General features: G+C 32.3%; 3 protein-coding genes across 3 annotated transcripts in view; 1 reads left to right on the top strand and 2 right to left on the bottom strand.

The window, feature by feature from the left end:
- Positions 1-1,579, bottom strand: part of Polr3A (RNA polymerase III subunit A) — a 64,971-nt gene extending 63,392 nt beyond the window's left edge. Inside the window, exons 1-3 of the mRNA XM_072542590.1 lie at positions 1,402-1,579; positions 1,208-1,343; positions 435-1,009 (exon numbers count right to left, since the gene is read on the bottom strand). Of these exons, the coding sequence (XP_072398691.1) occupies positions 435-1,009; positions 1,208-1,343; positions 1,402-1,445 (755 nt within the window). The 5' untranslated portion in view covers positions 1,446-1,579. The remainder of the gene's footprint in view (positions 1-434; positions 1,010-1,207; positions 1,344-1,401) is intronic.
- A 55-nt stretch (positions 1,580-1,634) lies between these two features.
- Positions 1,635-18,854, top strand: MED24 (mediator complex subunit 24). The gene is made up of 8 exons (XM_072542586.1): positions 1,635-2,037; positions 2,534-2,778; positions 2,929-3,620; positions 6,391-6,706; positions 6,923-7,256; positions 7,314-7,444; positions 7,497-7,828; positions 17,675-18,854. The coding sequence occupies exons 1-8, from the start codon at positions 1,727-1,729 to the stop codon at positions 18,077-18,079; spliced, it is 2,766 nt and encodes a 921-aa protein (XP_072398687.1). The 5' UTR covers positions 1,635-1,726; the 3' UTR covers positions 18,080-18,854.
- Positions 9,594-11,803, bottom strand: LOC140449423 (heat shock protein 70 A1-like). Its single transcript, XM_072542587.1, has one exon. The coding sequence runs from the start codon at positions 11,664-11,666 to the stop codon at positions 9,723-9,725; it is 1,944 nt and encodes a 647-aa protein (XP_072398688.1). The 5' UTR covers positions 11,667-11,803; the 3' UTR covers positions 9,594-9,722.
- Positions 18,855-21,169: the final 2,315 nt, after the last annotated feature.

Genomic DNA, 21,169 nt, shown 5'->3' with positions numbered 1-21,169 from the left:
TATTGAAAAATATTTTTTGTACAAATCGATAAGGAGAGACACCAGGACAGCTTGATCATTGCTCCCCAAACTCGAACAGTAACCAGCGCGTTCAAAATCACACATCGAAACGGAAAAAGACTTGTAAAAGCACTAAATTCGTTGAAAGGGTTGTAAAGAAAGTAAGAATTGACGAAAATGCGTTATAAAAGAGTTAAAAAGTACCGAAAAAGCGTTGTTAGAAAGAGCTGCACAAGTTTCACGACTTTTAACCCCTTTAATGATTTTTCCAAAGCTCTTATCCTTTTACCATGATTCCTGGAATATTCTAACGGGCTTTCGACGCTTTTATTGCAAAAATATAATTAAATGAATGAGCATTTATAATGAAATGGTAAATTGTAGTCACTGTAACATTTATAATATTTAAGAGAAGATGTAAGAAAAAAAATTACCTTCTTGGATCCATAGCCAACAACAATATATCATTTTCAGGAATTCTTTCAAAGAGTTTGAGTACATCTATGGGAGTCAAAATCTCACCAAGTGGACTTCCGGTCAAGGCAGATTTAATGTCAGGGTTGCTGTCAATTGCTACAGAAAATTCATTCAGTTGATCCTCTAACAAGACTTGTTTATCTTTTTCCCTATTTCTTTCATGCACTATTTTCAAAACAGAATTGCCTGTGCTAGCTTTAGCAGTCATTTTTTTGACAAAACCATTTTGCTCTTTACAATTTGGACATTTGCTGTTTTTCTTGCATTTATCATTGATTTTCTTCCTTATGGCTTTTTTGGTCATATAACTTAGATGAGGATTTGACAGTCTGATTCTAAAAAGGTGTTTATCTGATTCTTCTAACAAAACATGGGCACATTTTTTACAAATTGACTGCAAAATATTAATGATACTCCTGAAATATCCCACATGAAACACAGGCAATTCTAAGTCAATGTAGCCAAAATGGCCTACACAGTCATTGATGTCTTTCCCACAGGTCTGGCATGGTGAACCTTTTGAATTTGTACCCTAAAATATATTTTATATAACTCTTACATTAATATAACCATAATATACAAACAACAGATTAGTTTTTTAAACAAAACAAGATTGCCATACATTCTATCTGCTTGTCTGCAATTACAATGATTGTTAAAAACGGTACCACAATAAGAAGAGTAATATAAATACTATATGTAATTGTATACAATTATTTAATTACCATACCAGTCTTTTATCCAGTACACCAAAGGGAACTGGGGTTCTTTGAACATCTTGATTATACAGATTCTTGGCCACTACATGAATGTGAGACTGCTGTTGCATACTCTCTGCACTTTCTACTCCAAAACTGACATGGGAGCTACAAATAATTGAAGCAAAAATAAGAAATTGTTGTTGCAAAATGTTTCATTACTTACATTTTCCTCGCCACATCTGTTTCTCGGTACTGTTCTTTAGGCATTGTTGAATTAATAGTATCATTAATGTATTTACAAAATATCACATCTTAAATTTCTAAATTATTTAAGTTTCAAGCTTTTAACTCAATGTAAATACATGTTTTATTTTATAACCCTCTACCTCTACAAATTTATTGGTTATTAATTTCTTCTTTATCAGATAAATTTTATAAACAGAAGAAAATCTTTAACCTACAAATTTGACAACTGTCACAAAGTAATGTTTATTTCATACTAAATAAATAGAATGAATTAAAATAAGTAAAATAACAGCGATCCAATCATGGTAATGGAATCAAAAACAACTAGCAAGACTAGTTGCCTTAAAGCACTATTATTACGAGCTTGGAGAGAAAGATGGACAGATTTACAATGGGGCATCAACATCAAAACGGTCCTACCTAGAGGAGTAAGCGGAGATGTGTATAATTTGGCTGATTGTATACTTCAACAAGCCGTTGTAGGCGCTGGGGCCAACCAGTTAGTCTTGAGTTATTTAAGGCATTCTTTGAGTGCCCAACTTGTTTCACATGCCGCTGTTCTTCAAAGATTGAGCAAGTATAGTCAGTTGAGCAAGGTTCATTGTGTTTTTAGGTAAGGTATTTACAATACGATATAATCTATGGAAAGTTAATGCTTATGAAAATGAAAAAGACAGAAAATATTTTATTTCACGTTCAAATCGTCTATGTATCTATTGATACGTATTTCGCTTTAATAAAGCTCATCAGAATAGTTATTCACTATGAATGTAAGTAAGAATGAAGTGAATAACTATTCTGATGAGCTTTATTAAAGCGAAATACGTATCAATAGATACATAGACGATTTGAACGTGAAATAAAATATTTTCTGTCTTTTTCATTTTCTTCGGATCTACTCTGTATGAGTACGAGAAACAAATTCGTTAGGATTTCTGCTTAGATGAATAGACATGTCGTGGAATGCAAATTTTAGATTCCCCATGTCTCTATTAACATCTTTATCATCGTTTGGCCATGCCTTGCAATTTTTAGAAGGCTCCAGATTAAAGCAGAAATCTGAATTTGTTTCGAAACTATCTTACCGATTAATGCTTATGATTTTTCAGTCTTCTGGAATTTTTTGAAGGAATGCTTCCAGGCATTACTGTCAGTTGTGGAAAGCCCGAAGAAACTGTATTAGCTACAGCTGTCTTGTCAGTGGCCCTGTGGTTACTAAACATATTGCAATACAGCCAATCTGTCAATGGCTTCAACAGAAAAATTACACTAAAGACTTCGGAACTGTTGAAAATTTTATTGACTGATGATTTTTATATATCCATGATGTGTCTTGCAAGGTGTAATGACCCAGGTGAGCATCTACCAGTATTTAATTATGAATTATAAATGGTGTTTTCCTCTTCAAATGCTTTCCTTGTTTTAAAATTTGACAGACAGACAATTTTATATTATTATCTCTGGAATAGATAGTTTTTGGTGCTAATTTTTATATTTCTTTTAGATCTCTTTGCAGAAGCAAGTAGCAAATGTTTAGAACTAGAAACAATCTTGGGTGCAGAAGATGAGATTCTTCCTTTTGTAAGGAAATTGTCAAATATGGATGTTAATATCCTGCAACTACCTATAAAAAGTGAGAACTGGCCAGGTTCTCTGATCCAGTGTTGGCTGCAAGTAAAACTAACAGGAAATCCTGGCACCCCAACATCAGCCTTAGCCCAACAGCTGAGAATTTTTAAGAAATTGAAGGGCTTCAGCCACGCTAGACTGTATGCAGAATTGATGAGAGGTAGTTTGATGTCTCTATATAATGCAAAGCAAACCTCCCACGAAAGCCAGTGGAGTGCATTTGCGTTTCTTAAAGTGCCCCACATTCTTTTGGAATTGGCAGGGAGTTCAGACAGTGCTAGCATTGTATCTGCTTTAGAACTGATGCTGCAACATAGCCCTTTACTAGATGCCATGGATGCCAACAGTTCATGCTCTAGTTTTGAATGTTTGTTAAATGAGCTGTCAAAAAATAAGTTACTGTCAGAGGCTCAGGTTAAGATGTTTTTGGAGAAAAGAAAAACACCACCATCTTTGAAGCTCGATTCAGTTCCAGGGAATAATATGTCTACTTATTGGCATATTTGTGCTGAGAGTACTTTAACTGGGATATTGAAAACATTGTCTTCTGATTATCAAAAAATTCAGGTAAGAAATAGGTATTTATTCTTTCAAAACAAAACCCTATGCATCACTATAAGTAAGTCCTAATATATAAATATTTTTTTTAAATGAAGATATACAAATATTAGTAATTATTAGGCAGTTTTTTTAAACAAATTTGATATTATATTGGGAAGAATTATGATAGAAAACACAATTATAATTATAGGGGGAGATTTCAATATCGATCTTAAGAATAACACATTAGATAAAGTAAAATTTTGTATGTTAATTAACTCATATAATATTTGTCATGTAATTGAAGACTACACTAGAGTAACTGCCACATCTAAAACTTGTATATATAACATACTAACAAATATGAAATCATATGTGTCAGTAGAAGTCTTGCAAGCTGGAATCTCTGATCATTCTGCCCAAAAATTAACTTTTCAGGTAGAGGAAGCAGAAACGAAAAGACTACTCTTGAAATGAAAAGACATTTTAGTACAAATAATATTGAAACCTTTATAAGTAAATTACATAATCATGACTGGTTTAATTTAAGTTACAAATGTGTAAATGATCAATGGAATACTTTCTTAAATCAGTTTCTGTATATATTCAATCAGTGCTTTCCTTTTAAAAAGTTAGATTCTAGGCAATGTAAAAAAGGCCTTAATAAAAGAGATGATCCAGAGATAATAGAATGTAAGACTCGTTTAGACATCTTGTTTACAATGAGCAGAGTTAACCATAAATTCTATGATTCCTATAGACAGGTAAAAAAAGAATATAATAAGAAACTAATAACAAAACGATCAAAGCTATATGAAAACAAGATGTCTGAAGCTGCCAACAAAAATAAATGCATGTGGCAAATTGTTAGTGAAATTAATGGTCAATTAAAAAGTGTAAATTCAATAAAAGTAGAGGGTAGTCCTTAAGAGATTGCTGATAAATACATGATCCACTTAAATACTACTTTAAATAACACTTTATCTCAATTACAATACACTAAATATAAAGACAACATTGCAAGTAACATAAATTCAGTGTTTGTCGCACCTGTGACAGAAACTGAAATTATGGATATAACTAAAAATTTAAAAAACAAAATGAGTTGTGGAATTGATGAAATACCCACTAAAATCCTTAAACTTTGTATAAAGGAGATAGTGAATCCTCTCACTACAATCATAAATAATTCACTAAAATCTGGTGTATTTCCTGAATACCTGAAAACTGTCATCTGTTTACAAAAAGGGTGATCCTAAATTAATTAATAACTATAGACCAATTAGCCTTCTATGTTCCTTTTCAAAAATCTTAGAAATGACTATGTATAGGCGGATAACAGAATTTTTAACAAAATATCATATTATTAGTGCAAATCAGCATGGTTATCAACAGGGAAAATCAACTCAGACTGCGATTTTTCAATTTGTCTGGGATATTTTGAAATGTACTGAGATTGGTCATATGGCTTTGGGTCTCTTTTTGGACCTATTAAAGGCATATGACTGTTTAGTGCATGACCTATTATTTGATAAATTGGAGAAATATGGTATATGTGGACCAGCATTGAACTGGTTTAAGTCCTACTTGGCAAATAGGAGACATTTAGTAAAAATACATAAAAACACTGAAATAGGCTTCTCATCTGAAAGCACTATCAGTATTGGAGTACCACAAGGAAGTGTGATTGGTCCTTTACTGTTTGTGATCTATATCAATGATCTTCATGGTCTAGTGGCTAATACTACTTCCAGCATAACAAATTATGCAGATGATACAAACATTTTAGTCAGTGGTAAAGACATGTCTGTTCTAAGCGTTAATGCTAGTTTAGAGTTCCAGAAAGCTAAAGACTGGTTTTCTATGAATAGGTTGGTTTTAAATCAAAATAAAACAGATCTTCTTTTGTTTAAGACAAATTATGCACATTCAGATATGCCAAACAGTATTATTGTAAATAATGACACTTTAAATATTAGCAGCAGTACCAAATTTTTAGGATTATATATTGACAGTTTTTTATGTTGGGATAAACATGTTGACCAGTTATGTATGTCTTTGAGTAAAGTGATTTACAGCTTTAGAGTTCTAAAAAAATACATGAATAGTAACTCATTAAAAACAGTGTATCATGCTAATTTTGAAGCAAAATTTAGATATGGTCTAATAAATTTTGGCCACAGTAGGGACATAAATAATGTATTTCTGGTTCAGAAAAAAATAATCAGAGTTATGTTTGACTTAAAAAGTAGGGAATCATGTAGAGGGCATTTTAGGAGTAATAATATTTTAACAGTTTACGCTGTATTTATTCAAGAATGCTTACTGTTTCTATATTAGAATAAAATACTCTTTAAGAACTTGAGCCCAATAGTATAGTAAATACCAGGTTATATAATTATAAAATTCCAATACACAGGTTAAGTATAACAGAAAAAAATGCTCTTTATTGCTGCATCAAATTGTTTAATAAACTGCCTGAACCTATTAAAAGGGAGGAAAGATTAAGTTTGTATAAACATCAAATATTTAAATTACTGGTAGCTCTTGAGCCATATTCTGTGGAGGACTATTTGTATATGTAACGGTTAGGAATAAGTAAATAATATTTTCGTTTGTGACACTGTTTTTTTTTTAAATAATTTTATGTTCACGGAATGTATATTATTTTCTAAAAATAAAGATATTGTTATGTTATGTTATGTTATTGTGCAATTTGTTTGAATAAGGAACTGTTATTCTGTGAGCAAACAATATAAAGGTAGGTATGTTCCAATATTAATATATTTTCTTGTAGGATGCTCTTTTAAAAATGCTGCATCAAGTTTTAGCTGGCAACAGTTTCGAACTCATCCTTGCAGTAGCTACAGTCCAGGATAAGTTGGGCACTCTAGTAAATCGACTGATCAAATTTAACGAATGCTCCAAATCGGCTGGTGAATCAAAATCTCAGCTGTTCGATATAACCTTCGTAATGTTGGTAACTATAGTACAAAATTATGGCCCTGCAGCTGTGCTGGATTCGGATGGAGATTCGCTGTTTGAGCAGTGGGTTAAGTCTTGCATGGTGGAAAGGAACAAACCTAAAGCTGCTGATCAAATTCTTCGACTAGGTTAGTTAAATTTATTTTTCTATAAAACAACAAAGAAGTTCATAAAAGAACACTATTTTCGGATTTGACTCAAAATTGCACTGAAATTATTTAAAAATTATCTTTTTTTGGGAGGATTTGTATCTAGTGAATGATTTAACCAATGTCTTTGTCTAGTACATCTGGAATACCAATTTTTGAATTAGGGTCATTATTTTGTTGATGTTTGTGTTATAGGTGATCCTGTAATCATCCAATCACTGTTGGAACAGTTCAACTCTGGGGAATCCGAATTCAAACCCGGCATCAAATGGCAAGAGCTGCTGTTTAACATACCTGGCGTAATGCATGAAGTCCTTGTAGCTTGGGAGCAAGGCACTCTCGTTCCTCAAGATGTAAAACGCATCCTAGACGCCGTTAGAGGAAAAATGTGCTGTTTGCCGATAGTCGCAGCTGCTTGGCTTTGTGCTTATATGAGAACAGCGCCACAAGATACCTTACTAAAACCTATAAATATGGTTCAACAGCTTTTGAACACGCCAGGTTCAGAAGAAGATAATTTCAATGATAGGTTTGTTAAAATGATCAAGTGTTTGAGTTGTTCTCACTAGTTTTAAATAACTTTTAGATGGCAGCTCACTTGTGAAATTATCAGGAAAATGCAGAGGGACGTTCAGCTTCCTTTGCCCCAGAAGAGTGGTCATTATTTGGTGTCTAGACAGCCTGCAACGGAACAATTGGGACAGGCTTGGAAACTTGGTAATTATTTTATATTTTACCACAGATTTGGCATAATCAGTGAATATTTTAGGTATCGTACGAGGTTGGTTGGATCATAACTCAGCGAGAACTCTTCACTGTCTTCTAGAAACCGCTGGTACGAGATGGTTGGTATCGGCAGTCATTCAAGAACTGGTCAAACTTAGGTACCGAGATCAACTGCAAAGAGGTATCGACTTGGCTTTAGCTATGTTCCATGTTGACATTGTCGGCTGTACTCGGCAACTGTTATCCCATGTATTGCCTCAGTTATTATACAACGATATACAAGCAGATGGTTTGATGGAACCGCAACTGCCAGCCTTAGCTTATGTTACGAGTTATTGTGTGTTTACTGCATGGGATGCGCTGCAATCTACAGAGGTGAGTACTCTTTTTTCTCCTTTTACATGTATATATAACTGTGATTGTACAACAGAAATACTTATGGAAGGAAATACACTAGAAATATAATTAGATAAAACAAAATACGGTATAAAAATCTAATAATACCAGGCTATTCTAAGAATGACTGAAGGTAGATGGGTTTGACACAGTATTGATGTGAAAGAAACAAATTTTAATAATGCCAAATATAAAAATACACCAATTGAGTGGCAACAATATCTATAACAGATGTGTAGCAGCTCTCATCTTCGTAGTTATTGCTGTTTTTCCTCTTTTTCAATATTTCATTTGTTCTTTCCAATCTTCTCTTCTCAATTTTTTCGATATCCTCCTGAACTGCGCCAAATAATATATTTCTTGGTCTTCTTTTTCGTTTCTTTTTGATAGAGGCAACTATAAAAATAGACCAATATTTATAACAGTTCTACAGATCATAGCGGCACTTGGCTTCATAGTTTTTGGTGGTTGTTCGATACTTCACTTATTCTTTTCAGTATGTTATTCTTATTTCTTCGATATCCTCCTGTACTGCGCCAAATAATCTCTTTCTACTTCTTCGTTTCTTCACTGATTCTCGCGCCTATAATCTTCTTAAGCTGTTTTTTTTTCTTTAACATCCATTAAAGATCCCATCTCATTTTCTGTGCTATAATTTTCTGTAATTTAAGGTTGAGCATGTATATACATTAATTGTCATTCTTCTTCTGCTGTCTTTAAACCTGCTTTCCTCCCCTTTACCAGTATTATCTTTGTACGTCTGACTGGGAGAGTTGAAAAGGCGATGAAAATGTTGACAGACAATTTATTAACAACAGTCTAATTGTCTCAGGATTATTCTATGTGTCTATATGACTAGATTTTCATTGAAATGAGGTAGTAAGTGCGTTAGGTTGTTGCATATTCAAGGAACGGATTGCGGATAGAGACTCAAGACAGGTCAATCAGTTGAATCCAGTCCTTTACGGGCTCCAATATAAAATCGTCTACACTCTGGCAACCCATCAAGCTCAGGCCCTGTCCCATCTTACTCTTCATACAAGACTGTGGGGACTGACTGCTGATTTATAATACTGGTCATACTATTTATGTTCTTTAACCACAAAAAAATTTTCACTAGGACATTTTTCAGTCATTTATTGAACTCCTTGATGACTCTATCTAGTTCTCTATCGAATATAAAATGTCAGAAAATCTATTTCTGTAGTCTTAACCCACCTTTCAATATTTTTACTGATAATTGGCTTTGTTCTTCCACTTTTATTTCTTTCTAATTTCTTTATTTCTTCTTTTACTACACTCCTGTCAGTTTTTGCTTGTTCTTGGCATGGTTATTGTATTTCCCATTGTGGGAGGAAATATTCCCTGTTGTAAAAATTTCTTATGAGGAAAGTAAAGAAAACAGTGGGTCATCAAGGATTTAAAAAAAAATCTTGTAGGAATAAAAACAGACTAATTTTGGAAATACAGCACATAAATTAAAAAATGAAAGAGTATTTCAAAGACTTACTAATCGTTGGGGAAGAAATTTGTGGATGATTTAGAAAAATATAAGTTGTTAAATTGTCTCACATTTATTATGAGAGAAACATGAAAAAAAAATGAGAAGAAAAATTTGCGAGATATTTAAATTCCCTTCATTAAAGTATTAAAAGTTAGAAATTTGTTAAAAATTTCATATAAATTATATGGAAGTTTATCTATGTTACCTGCTGATAGCTACAATATACAAATAAAACACAAATTAATATAAAAATAATAATTTATTAATATCTACTGTTTACAAAAAAAAAATGAATTAATTGCTAATACAGTCTTGTAAAAATAAATCAAATATCACAATATGGAAACTTGAAGATTGATTATAAAAAATTTAATCGACTTCTTCTACTGTAGGGCCACTTTGTCTTCCTCCAAATCCTCCGTATTGTTGTCCACAACCACCTGGCATTTCACCACTGTACTGATTGTTATTTTGACTTCCTTGGTACAATTTGGTCATGATAGGACTGCATACTCTTGTTAATTCTTTCTGTTTGTCTTCGTACTCTTCTTTGTCAGCTAAAGTGTTGCTATCCAACCATTTTAGACAGTTCTCACATTCTCTCTCGATTGCTGACTTGTCTTCAGATGATAATTTGTCTCCGCAGTCCTGTACAGCTTGTTTTAGTTGGAAGACGTACCCCTCTAGTTGGTTTCTTGCTGCTATTTTCTCTTTCTGTCTTTCGTCTTCTTCCTTATATTTTTCGGCTTCTGATAACATTCGGTCAATTTCTTGCTGTGACAAACGGCCTTTGTCATTCTTTATGGTGATGTTGCGGGTATTACCAGAACTAGTATCTTTGGCGGAAACGTTGAGTATACCATTGGCATCCATGTCGAAAGTAACTTCAATCTTTGGAACTCCACGAGGCGCAGGAGGAATGCCAGTTAGATCAAATGTTCCCAGACGATTATTATCTTTTGTCATAGCTCTTTCACCTTCAAATACTTGAATAGTAACAGCTGGTTGGTTGTCAGCGTATGTTGTAAACGTCTGGGTTTGTTTACATGGAATTCTTGAATTTCTTGAAATTATGTTGGTCATAATTCCTCCTGCAGTTTCTATACCCAATGATAAAGGAGCTACATCAACCAGTAGGACATCTTGGATCTTCGAATCAGTTTCCCCACTTAATACTGCAGCTTGGACAGCAGCTCCATATGCTACTGCTTCATCTGGGTTGATGGAGAGATTCAATGGTTTGCCACTGAAGTAATTTTGAAGAAGTTGTTGGATTTTAGGAATACGTGTGGAACCACCAACCAGAACAATGTCGTGGATTTGTCCTTTGTCTAATTTGGCATCATTCAGGGCTTTTTCAACAGGTTGTAGTGTTCCTCTGAAGAGATCTGAACATAATTCTTCAAATCTTGCTCTGCTAATTTTAGTATAGAAGTCAATACCCTCGAAAAGAGCATCTATTTCTATAGTGGCTTCAGAACTGGATGACAAAGTACGCTTGGCTCTTTCTGCAGCTGTTCTTAACCGTCGAAGAGCTCTTGGATTATTTTTCAGATCTTTCTTAAATTTTCTTTTGAACTCTTCAGCAAAATGATTGACTAACCTGTTATCGAAGTCTTCACCACCAAGATGAGTGTCACCAGCTGTGGATCTTACTTCAAACAATGAGCCCTCATCGATGGTCAAAATGGAAACATCAAAGGTACCTCCACCCAAGTCGAATATTAGAACATTCTTTTCACCTTTCAGATTTTTGTCAAGACCATAAGCTAAGGCTGCTGCTGTTGGTTCATTAATGATTCTCAAAACGTTGAGACCAGCGATGGCACCTGCATCTTTAGTAGCTTGTCTTTGGGAATCGTTAAAGTAGGCTGGAACTGTGATAACGGCATCCCTAACACTGGTTCCCAGATAAGCTTCTGCAGTTTCTTTCATTTTGGTAAGAACCATCGAACTGATTTCTTCTGGAGCAAATATTTTTCGTTCACCTTTATAATCAACTTGAATCTTTGGCTTGCTACAGTCGTTGACAACTTTAAATGGCCAGTGTTGGATATCTTGCTGGATTTTTGGATCGTCAAACTTTCTGCCGATGAGACGTTTGGCATCAAAAACTGTGTTGCTAGGATTCATCGCCACTTGGTTCTTCGCAGCGTCTCCCAAGAGACGCTCTGTATCTGTGAAAGCAACATAGCTGGGTGTCGTTCTGTTGCCTTGGTCGTTGGCGATGATTTCCACTTTTCCATGCTGCCAGACACCCACGCAGGAATACGTGGTGCCCAAATCGATACCAATTGCTGGAACTTTAACCATTTTCTTGATGTATTTCACACAATAATACTTTTTATTCACAAATCTTTCAAAAACTTTGTCAAATAATTCGCTTGACTACTTTGATATCACTTGTTTACTTGTCGTCGTATTTGAATACAATGATAATGCCGCCGTACCGATTCGCTTTTATATAAACGGTAAAATTGACCCGAATCATCTCGAATGTTCGTCGAACTTTCTCGTCCTACCGTTATGAACAGCTGTAAGTTGACGCACTTGTGTAGAATGAACTAGAATGGGCGGACATCAATTGCACGGGGGTCGTAAAAGATTAACAATAGACAGAAAAATTAAGTTTGAAAAATAAATACTCGAAGCTAATTTAAAAACGCTTTAGATAAGGAAAATTGATAATTAGTCTAATAGTTTAATAGTCACTTATTTTACTAAACGTAGTATTTTTTTATCCAATGTTTTCTACTCCAATTTTCTATAAATTATATTTTACATTTTCTGTGTATAGCAAAGCTGAGTATTTCGTATATGTTGTAATAATTCTTTTCACTTCCAATGAAATATAATAGTTTTTGGGTGATAAGATAGCTGTAGAAATTCTGTCTGATCACTGTACTGCTTGTCGTTAACGCAGATTCTTTGCACTTTGGTATTTAGAAGAAGATTTATTTACGTGTATGAAGTTTTATAAAAGACAATAAAGATAATTTGTTTTGTCTTCTTCCTCTTCTTTTTTTTTAAGTTTTCTATCAATATACTATTTATAAAATGAACTGCTATCCAGTACTTCTTCATACTGCCATGCCGTTTTACTTTTCTTCTCTCTTTCGCTTTGTAATTGAGTATTTATATGGTTAGTCGACTTTTATTTATTCTGTTTATATATTGTTACCATTTTGTTGTATTCTTTTATTTTGTTTACAGTTTATAAGACTATGACGCTGCCGCTAATCCCCAACGAAATGTCATAAATCAGTGTCGAAGAATTTTACAAGTATTTTGCAGCAATTTTAATAAACAAGTAATGTGTTCAGGTATTAAATATTATCAATAAGAAGCACCTAACTTTCCTAGAAAGTTATTCTGGCTAGTTATTTCTACCTCTCCCCTATCTTCCTCGTATCTTTCTTCTTCGTCGTACAATATTCTAAATGTTACAGAGATCAATTATTTCATTATTTAGTATATTGCTTCCCAGCCAGTAATCTCCAAGTTTTTATTCTGACAAAGTTTTATTGTTGTTTTTGATGTAGCGGCTCTCTTGCAAGATTTCCGTAGCTGGATATTTTTACTCCTAGATCCACTAATCTTGATACTTATATTTTGCATCGTTTGAGCTCCCTGGCTATCTTATTTGGATTTGGATTTTGCCTTACGATCTCGATATTTTTATATTGTATATCTACGCCGCTGGTTTGAGTGTTTGCACCATTTTGTGTTGGTTATCTTCGTGATCTGATATCAGAATCGCTTTTCCACCTATAATAGAAGAAATAATATTATAAATATATTATTCTAAAATTATTGTAAAATACTTAGTGCAGATTGTATGTTCCTTGCGAAGGTCAGCACTTGTTATTTATGTCACGTCAACGGAAATTTCCAGAAAGTTCTACCCTATTTTGAAGGTTTATAGAAGGAGAGCGAAAATAAAGTTTTGTTTTTAGAAAAAAATTGTTTTGGAATATTTACATAAAGTTTTTTATTTTGTCTTTGTTATTGTATTAATAATTGTACAATTTTTACTTTAAAGTAATCAAACTGCATTATTTACTATATTTTATTAAGTTTCTCCATACCTACTACTTAGTTAATGAATTATGAATTAATAAGATGTCGATATGTAGTGTTTTAAGAGCCTTTAATTTTAACTATTATTTCTTAATAACAATAGAATAAAAATAACCTGAGTATTTAAATAAATTCGGAGGGAAACAAACCAGTTCCACTATTAGTTAACGAATATGGAGTATTTTTTCCATCTAGTCCCATCTTCCTGAGTTTTTTCATAGTCATGTCAATTTAGGGTTGATATTTTGAACATTTTTCAATCTTTTGAGATTAAAGTAGATATAAGATCATACTCCCCGTTAACATTAGCTCCTGGATGTTTTTACTTTGTATAGGCTTTTGTCTTTAAGATAATCTATGTAAAACAATTCAATATTATTTGAACCATTACAAGTTGGAGACTATGATGGCATAGTGTGGTATTGGAAACCAGCTCCTCATACATTGATTTCTTGATTGACAATACAACTAGCCCAGCCTGGTTAAAAAAAAAGGTGGAAAAATGTTTCGCAGATATCTGAAGCTTCTAAGACATAGGTGGGGGATACTAGATGATGCATAGATGAAAAGATACTCCTAGTTTTACCTTGCGTTTTTTTTAAGCAATAATTTATGGTCACAATTTGATTTTTTGTCTATAAATTTTTTCCCTTATCTTTTAAATAAACAATATTTATGTCATTTTTTTATGTCAAAAATATCTTTATTTTCCAGTTTTTTTAATTAAAATTGATAAATAATTTACAGAGATATTTGCAAAAAAGCAGTTTTTTTGCACTAATTTATAAGTTTTATTAATTTTTTTATTAACAAAATAAAATGGTATTAATACATTTAAACATCAAGGAATTACCATCTTTTAGATTTGTGCGAAATATCCCCCTGATCAGTCAAATATTTTATAAGTTATTTAATTTGTTTATCCCTGAGGCTAATTATTTAAACCATTGAGCTTGCCCTATGCATGATGCTAGACACATTCAGCAAATTTCATAGGATTCTTTAAGACTTAGACTATCTCAGAAGTTAAATGCATATTGAGTTTTCATTGAAATTATTTACAAAATAAACGTTTGAAAAAGGGGTATGTTTTTTACTTATAAACAATTGTAATAACTTCTATATTTTTCAAGCTACAGACTTGTACGTACAATCATTGGATAGCTGGTAAAAAAGCTCACATTAAAAAATAAAAAACCTTCTATGACCAATAGGAACGAAGTTTTTTTTTCGGCATCGGAACTTCAAATTGCAACACGTAGGAAAAATTTACATTATCTCGGCTTCCTTTGCAGCTGCAAGCCTCTTTTTTTATTCTGGGGTAGCTCGTCGAAATATGAATAACTACATAGTTTTCACTGGCCGGAAAATATGGGAAAACTCGGAAAAATTGAGTCCATTTGAAATTCACCCTAAATACTTACTTTTATTTAACTTGCTCGAATAGTCTGTCGCAGTATTAATAATGATGACATCATTTTCACCCCCCATAAATCTTGGAAAATCCCGGAAAATCAACATATGTTTTTTCATTTTATATCAATGATGTAATAATACTTATATATTTTATAAATGAAATTTCAGGTAATTTTTTACACATTATATTATTATATTCCTTATATTAATTATAATTGTTTGTATTTTTATAATTAACAATATTGATTTTTATTTTATTTTTCTTACAAATATGATATACAATATTAATCTAATCTGCCTTACTGCTTTGATAAAATAAGTCGATTTTTTCATCACTTGCCTTATTAAGTTTTGCAATGTTTATTGAACTTAATTTTTTTTATTTTCTTTACATACATTGGTTTAAAAGTTAAAATTTGGTTCATTTATTCGACTTCACTGTCAGGTCTGAACCTTTTTGTTGCAGATTGTTTGTCTTCACTTATTAAGTCAGTCTTTCCATACATTAACATATTAATGGGCGATCTTAACGCCAAGGTGGGTCAAGGTAAGGTAGGAGAACAAGTAGGAAAATATGGGCTTGGAAACAGAAATGACAGAGGAGATCGATTGATTCAATTTTGCCAAAGTAAAGACTTCGTAATAACAAATAGCTTTTTCAAATTACCTCCTCGACGGTTATATACATGGACATCTCCACAACATACCAAAGAAAAAATAGAGAAATCAAATAGACTACATTATGATAGCAAGGAGGTTTCATAATGCCGTTAAATGTACTAAGACGTACCCAGGAGCTGATATAGGCTCAGATCATAACCCGGTAGTTACTGTGATATAGGCGAGACCAAAAAAAATTAGAAGACCACACAGAAAGGCACTAGATTTAAATAAACTTAGAAACAAAAATATACGACAAGAAACAGGAGAAGAAATAAATGAAAACCTCCGTTCAGTGCAGCAACAAATTAACGATACAAACAACGTTAACCAAAAATTAAAGTACATAAATACAGCTATACAAACAGCAGGAAAGAAACATCTTACAAAAACAACAACAAAGAATAACGGGTGGATGACACAAGATATACTAGACTTGATGGAACAAAGAAGAAAGATAATGAATTACCCAGACAAATACAAAGAAATAAATAAACACATAAAAAAGAGAATAAAAGAAGCCAAAGATGAGTGGATTAAAGAACAATGTGAAGAAATGGAAACCTATGAGAAAAAGTACGATGCGTTCAATATGCACAAAAAAGTAAAAGAGATTACAGGAAGCATAAAGAAATGCCAAATAGGTAAACTTAAAGACAAAGATGGAAATCTTATTGTAGATCTAGAGAATAAAATATAAAGATGGACAGAATACCTGAATGAATTATTTGAAGACGATAGAAACAACTTAACTCAGATAATCAATGCAACTGGGCCAGACATATTGAAAGAAGAAGTAGAATACGCAATAAGAAACGCTAAAAATGGAAAAGCAAATGGACCTGATGAAATTCCTACAGAACTGTTAAAGCTTTTGAATGATAAATCCGTAACCATAATATTAAATTTTGCAGCGAGGAGCTACCACAGTTTCCCCTCCACTTTCTTATGTCGATCTTTCGAAAGTAAGTTCGATTCGAAAGGTTTTAAGTTTCGAAAAATTGGATGAATTTCATAGCTATAAAATTCAATATAAAGTTTAGATTTTCATTCAAAATTTGTGCAAATTTTACTTCTTAATGTTTATAAACAATGGAGATATAATTAACAAAAAAATTGTCGCTAACTTCGTTCCTATTGTTATAGAAGGTTTATTTTTTTTGTTAAATATGAGTTTTTTTACCAGCTATCTAATGGTTGTACGTACAAGTCTGTAGCTTGAAAAATATAGAAGTTATTACAATTGTTTATAAGTAAAAAACATACCCCTTTTTCAAACGTTTATTTTGTAAATAATTTCGATGAAAACTCAATATTCATTTAACTTCTGAGATAGTATAAGTCTTAAAGAATCCTATGACATTTGTTAAATGTGTCTAGCATTATTCATAGGGCAAGTTCAATGCTTTAAATAATTAGTCCCAGGGATAAACAAATTGAATAACTTTTAAACTATTTGACCGATCGGGGGGAAATTTCGCACAAATTTAAAGGACGGTAATTCCTCAATGTTGAAATGTTCAAATTCCTCAAATACCATTTTATTTTGTTAATAAAAAAATTAATTAAATTTATAAATTAGTGCAAAAAAACTGCTTTTTTGCAAATATCTACGTAAATTATTTATCAATTTTAATTGAAAAAACGGAAAAATAAAGATATTCCTGATATAAAAAAATGGTATAAATATTGTTTATTTAAATTATAAGGGAAAAAACATAGATAAAAAATCAAATTCTGACCATAAATTATTATTTAAAAAAACGCAAGGTAAAAATAGGAGTATCTTTTTATCTATTCGTCATCTAGTAACCCCCACCTATGTCTTGAAAGCTTCAGATATCTGCGAAACATTTTGCCGTGAAATCGATGATTTTTGTATAACCAGACTGGGCTAAACCAACTCCATCCAAGTGTTGTTAATGTCATTAGCAATGTAAATAATAATCTAAGTTGCAGAAAAAAACTACTGTTTAAATCGTGAAAACAGGCTTATGTATATACTCGTACAAAAATATTTTAAAAATGTTCTATCAAAAAGTTGAAGATTCTGATCACTTGTTTGGTTTTGAGTAACATATAAAGTTCTGGACATTTCCGAGCTATAAACTGTGTTAGTCCCCGCGCGCTTATTACAATGTATTCAGATTTTTTTTTATTTTCAGGAGACCGATACGGACCCTCCAGTCGCCAAAATGAGCCGTCTCTCCGACACGAAAGAAGAGGAAGCCAAACCTTTGGAGCAGCTTCTGACCGCGCTTCGTCAGCTGCTCTATATGTTCGAAGGAGTCATCCAAGAAGGCTCCATCACCCAGCAGACCTATTTCGCGTTCTACCTCATCAAATCCTTGGTCGAAGTCAAGGTCCCGGCTGCTAGTTCCGTATTGGCTGCCATTCCCTCATCTCTAATATCGGATTTACTCAAAACGATGCCGGATCTGTTCAGTTATCCGCTTTTGTTGCACATTCATGATGTTATGAGTACAGCTGGAAGGATCAATATGGCTAAGGATTTGTGTATATTGAGGAATTATTATTTGAAAAATGCTAAAGATGTTAGTGCGCGATAGGTATGTCATCTGAGTTGTTATGGATTGTATATTAAAGCGAATGAGGTGTATTTTCGGTGCTTTGGGGAATAATAACTGTAACTTGCGTCGACATTCTTCTTAATATTACTTGACTGCTTATTTCTGGATAAGTTCTTTTGTTAAATTACAGTTGGACCATATTCACACATAACTCCTTGAATCAAAGTCGTCGAAATCGTAGCACCAAGAACTTTTGTAGGGTGTGGAAACAAATAATAATCTCTAGGAATCAAATCTGGAGAATAGGGCGAATATCATCTAATTGAAACTACAATTCATGATTTTTTTTGCAGACTTGTGGGCAGATGTGATATCTAGAGCAAAATGCAGTTTTTTCTTTACCAAATGACCCCATTTCTCGTTGGTTTTTTCATTTTTTACAAGATTACACTATACATTATCTTTGACGTAGTGTCAAAAACGGACCAATTGACAGATTGCTCTTTACTGTCAAATTTAACCTACGAAAATATGATTCTATAGAATTATAAAGAAGATTCCTTCAAATTCGCGCCATCTAGGAACTAGACCTAGAAGTTTTCGCTTCCTCTTCCAGTCGATGCATATTTATTAACCTTACGATTGCGGTTTACATTTTTTTAAACTTATTTTGAAATTTTTTTTAACATATGACACTGACTCAAATTTATTTACTTTTTAAATAAGATTCTCAATTTTATATTTAATGTAATTTTGTTTTATTTATATTAGAATAAAATAGGCAAAGGAATAGTAAAATAAATGAATTTTTTTTAATATATTTCGAGTTATTTTTACCCTGAACACATTCTAACGTTAGCTTTTTGCAACCACTGGACACGTTGTCACGTTCTTATACTGGAACAACCTGGGAATTTGTAGAAGATACACTTATATGCAGGAAATGCCTCGATAGAAAGTTAAACGGCTAGATCAAATAAAGAATATATGAAAATAATACCAAAAATCACTAAGAAAATTGAAATCTACCCTTAGATTATGATAAATGATAACAAAAATGAAAGAAGTGGGTATTAGCATGACCAGTGCCATAACTAATTTCCTGAAAATGCTTTAATATATAAGAAGAAGAAAATTGTCTGAAAATACACATATATTTAAAACCAGATAAATCAGTACTTTGTAAATATAATCCATGTATCAGCCAAATATAGGCAACCCATTTTACGATAATGCGCCTATAAAGTTGAGTAAGTAATCGGTGCAAAATAAAATACACTCATCGCTGCCTGAGTATTACAAGGGTGTATGTATCCCATGCAATCCCCGAAAATTAATCGAAAATCATTGGTGTATGTTATGAAAATATGAAAAGAGCGCAACATAGTCCTATGTTAAACATACGACTTTGTTTTCGGCAAAATTTGAGTGAACTTTCCAAACTCAGAATAACACGGTCCTACGTAGTATATAAAAACTGTCATCAATTTTATTACTCGATTTATGTCTGCACAAAACAAACAATTCTAGTAAAAGACGACATTTCCAAGGAAAATAAAGAAATATGCACACAGCAATATGAGGAAAATTCCGAAAATCAACTGCAGAAAAATAACAGTTTACAAGAGAAAAAACGTACTAGAAAGAGATCTAGAAATCCCGAGCGTTGGGCCTGCAATATTAGAAAACAAAATTTTGATAGAGGGCTAGAATACATTTCTTCATAAAAGTAGTTAAGACCAGCAAGAGAGATAAAAACACATAAAGACTGCTTCGAGAATGCATTTATAAATGTGCCAAAAATATAAGAGAAAAAGACAGAAAAAATCTATTTTCTGATTATTACAAGCTTAGTAGCAGTGAGAAAAGGATGTTTATTTTAAACACAACTGAAATGAGTATTCCACATCGAAGGAGAAAAGAAAAAATGTCCAAGACTCAAAAAAAAAAACTAAAACCTTTAAATTCTTCTTTATTTTACGTAATAACAAAATACAGGTTTACAAACAGTTTTACTGCGAAACACTAGGTGTAAGTCAAAAACCTATATACACCGTTTACAAAAATTCTATAGAAACGAATACAATTCATCAAAGTGTTCAGAGAAAGCATAGAAAAAAAGTTACATCAGATGCAACTTCCAATCTTGTTAGAGAGCATATTAGTATGTTCCATGTAATAGAAAGCCATTGTTGTAGGGCTGATAATAAAAGAAAATATGTACAGGATGACCTAAAATATACAATATGCACAAGGATTTCATAAAGGACAAAGACTAGACTCCAGTAAAACTTAATGTCTATCCCAAAATATTTATTCATTAATTATTATTCATTTAATAAACCAATAATATGCACAAGGATTTCATAAAGGAGAAAGACTAGACTCCAGTAAAACTTAATGTTTATCCCAAAATATTTATTTATTAATTATTATTCATTTAATAAACCTTCAAAAGATCTATGTGACCTCTGTGCTGAAATAGACTGCCAGAAAAAAGAAAACACCCTTAATGAAGAAAAGAGAAAGCAATATGAAAAACATTTGCAGGAAAAAATTTTACTAAAAGAAGAGAAAAAAATGGATATTGAAAATAGTAACGCAGTACTGCGTTTTGTCTATGAAAATAATACGAAAAATCACTAAGAAAATTGAAATTACCCTTAGATCATGATAAATGATAACAAAAATGGAAGAAGTGGGTAATAGCATGACCAGTGCCATAACTAATTTCCTGAAAATGCCTTAATATATAAGAAGAAAATTGTCTGAAAATACACATATATTTAAAACCAGATAAATCAGATCTTTGTAAATATAATCCATGTATCAGCCAAATATAGGCAACCCATTTTACGATAATGCGCCTATAAAGTTGAGTAAGTAATAGGTGCAAAATAAAATTATAAAATACACACATTATGATAAAAAAATAGAAAGATAAATACTATAACCCAACTGGAAAGCAATATGAGAACGAGAAAAATATGTATATTTGAAACTATAGATAAGACACTACCATTGTATAAAAAAGAATTAAGTACCATACAAATCCATACACAGCTCAGTGTCAGCCTAATGTAGGCAATCAAGTTTACAATAATGTGTATATATGGTTGAGTAAATAAT

Source organism: Diabrotica undecimpunctata, chromosome 9, assembly GCF_040954645.1.
Source record: "Diabrotica undecimpunctata isolate CICGRU chromosome 9, icDiaUnde3, whole genome shotgun sequence".
Classification (NCBI taxonomy): domain Eukaryota; kingdom Metazoa; phylum Arthropoda; class Insecta; order Coleoptera; family Chrysomelidae; genus Diabrotica; species Diabrotica undecimpunctata.
Note: the sequence above shows the minus strand (reverse complement) of the source record. Positions and strands in the feature narration are given on the sequence as shown.

Coding starts and splice junctions, on each gene's coding strand:
- LOC140449423 (XM_072542587.1), bottom strand. CDS start 11,666: ATGGTTAAAGTTCCAGCAATTGGTATCGATTTGGGCACCACGTATTCC.
- MED24 (XM_072542586.1), top strand. CDS start 1,727: ATGGTAATGGAATCAAAAACAACTAGCAAGACTAGTTGCCTTAAAGCA. Junction 6,707..6,922: donor TGATCAAATTCTTCGACTAG/GTTAGTTAAATT, acceptor TTTGTGTTATAG/GTGATCCTGTAATCATCCAA. Junction 7,257..7,313: donor GAAGATAATTTCAATGATAG/GTTTGTTAAAAT, acceptor AATAACTTTTAG/ATGGCAGCTCACTTGTGAAA.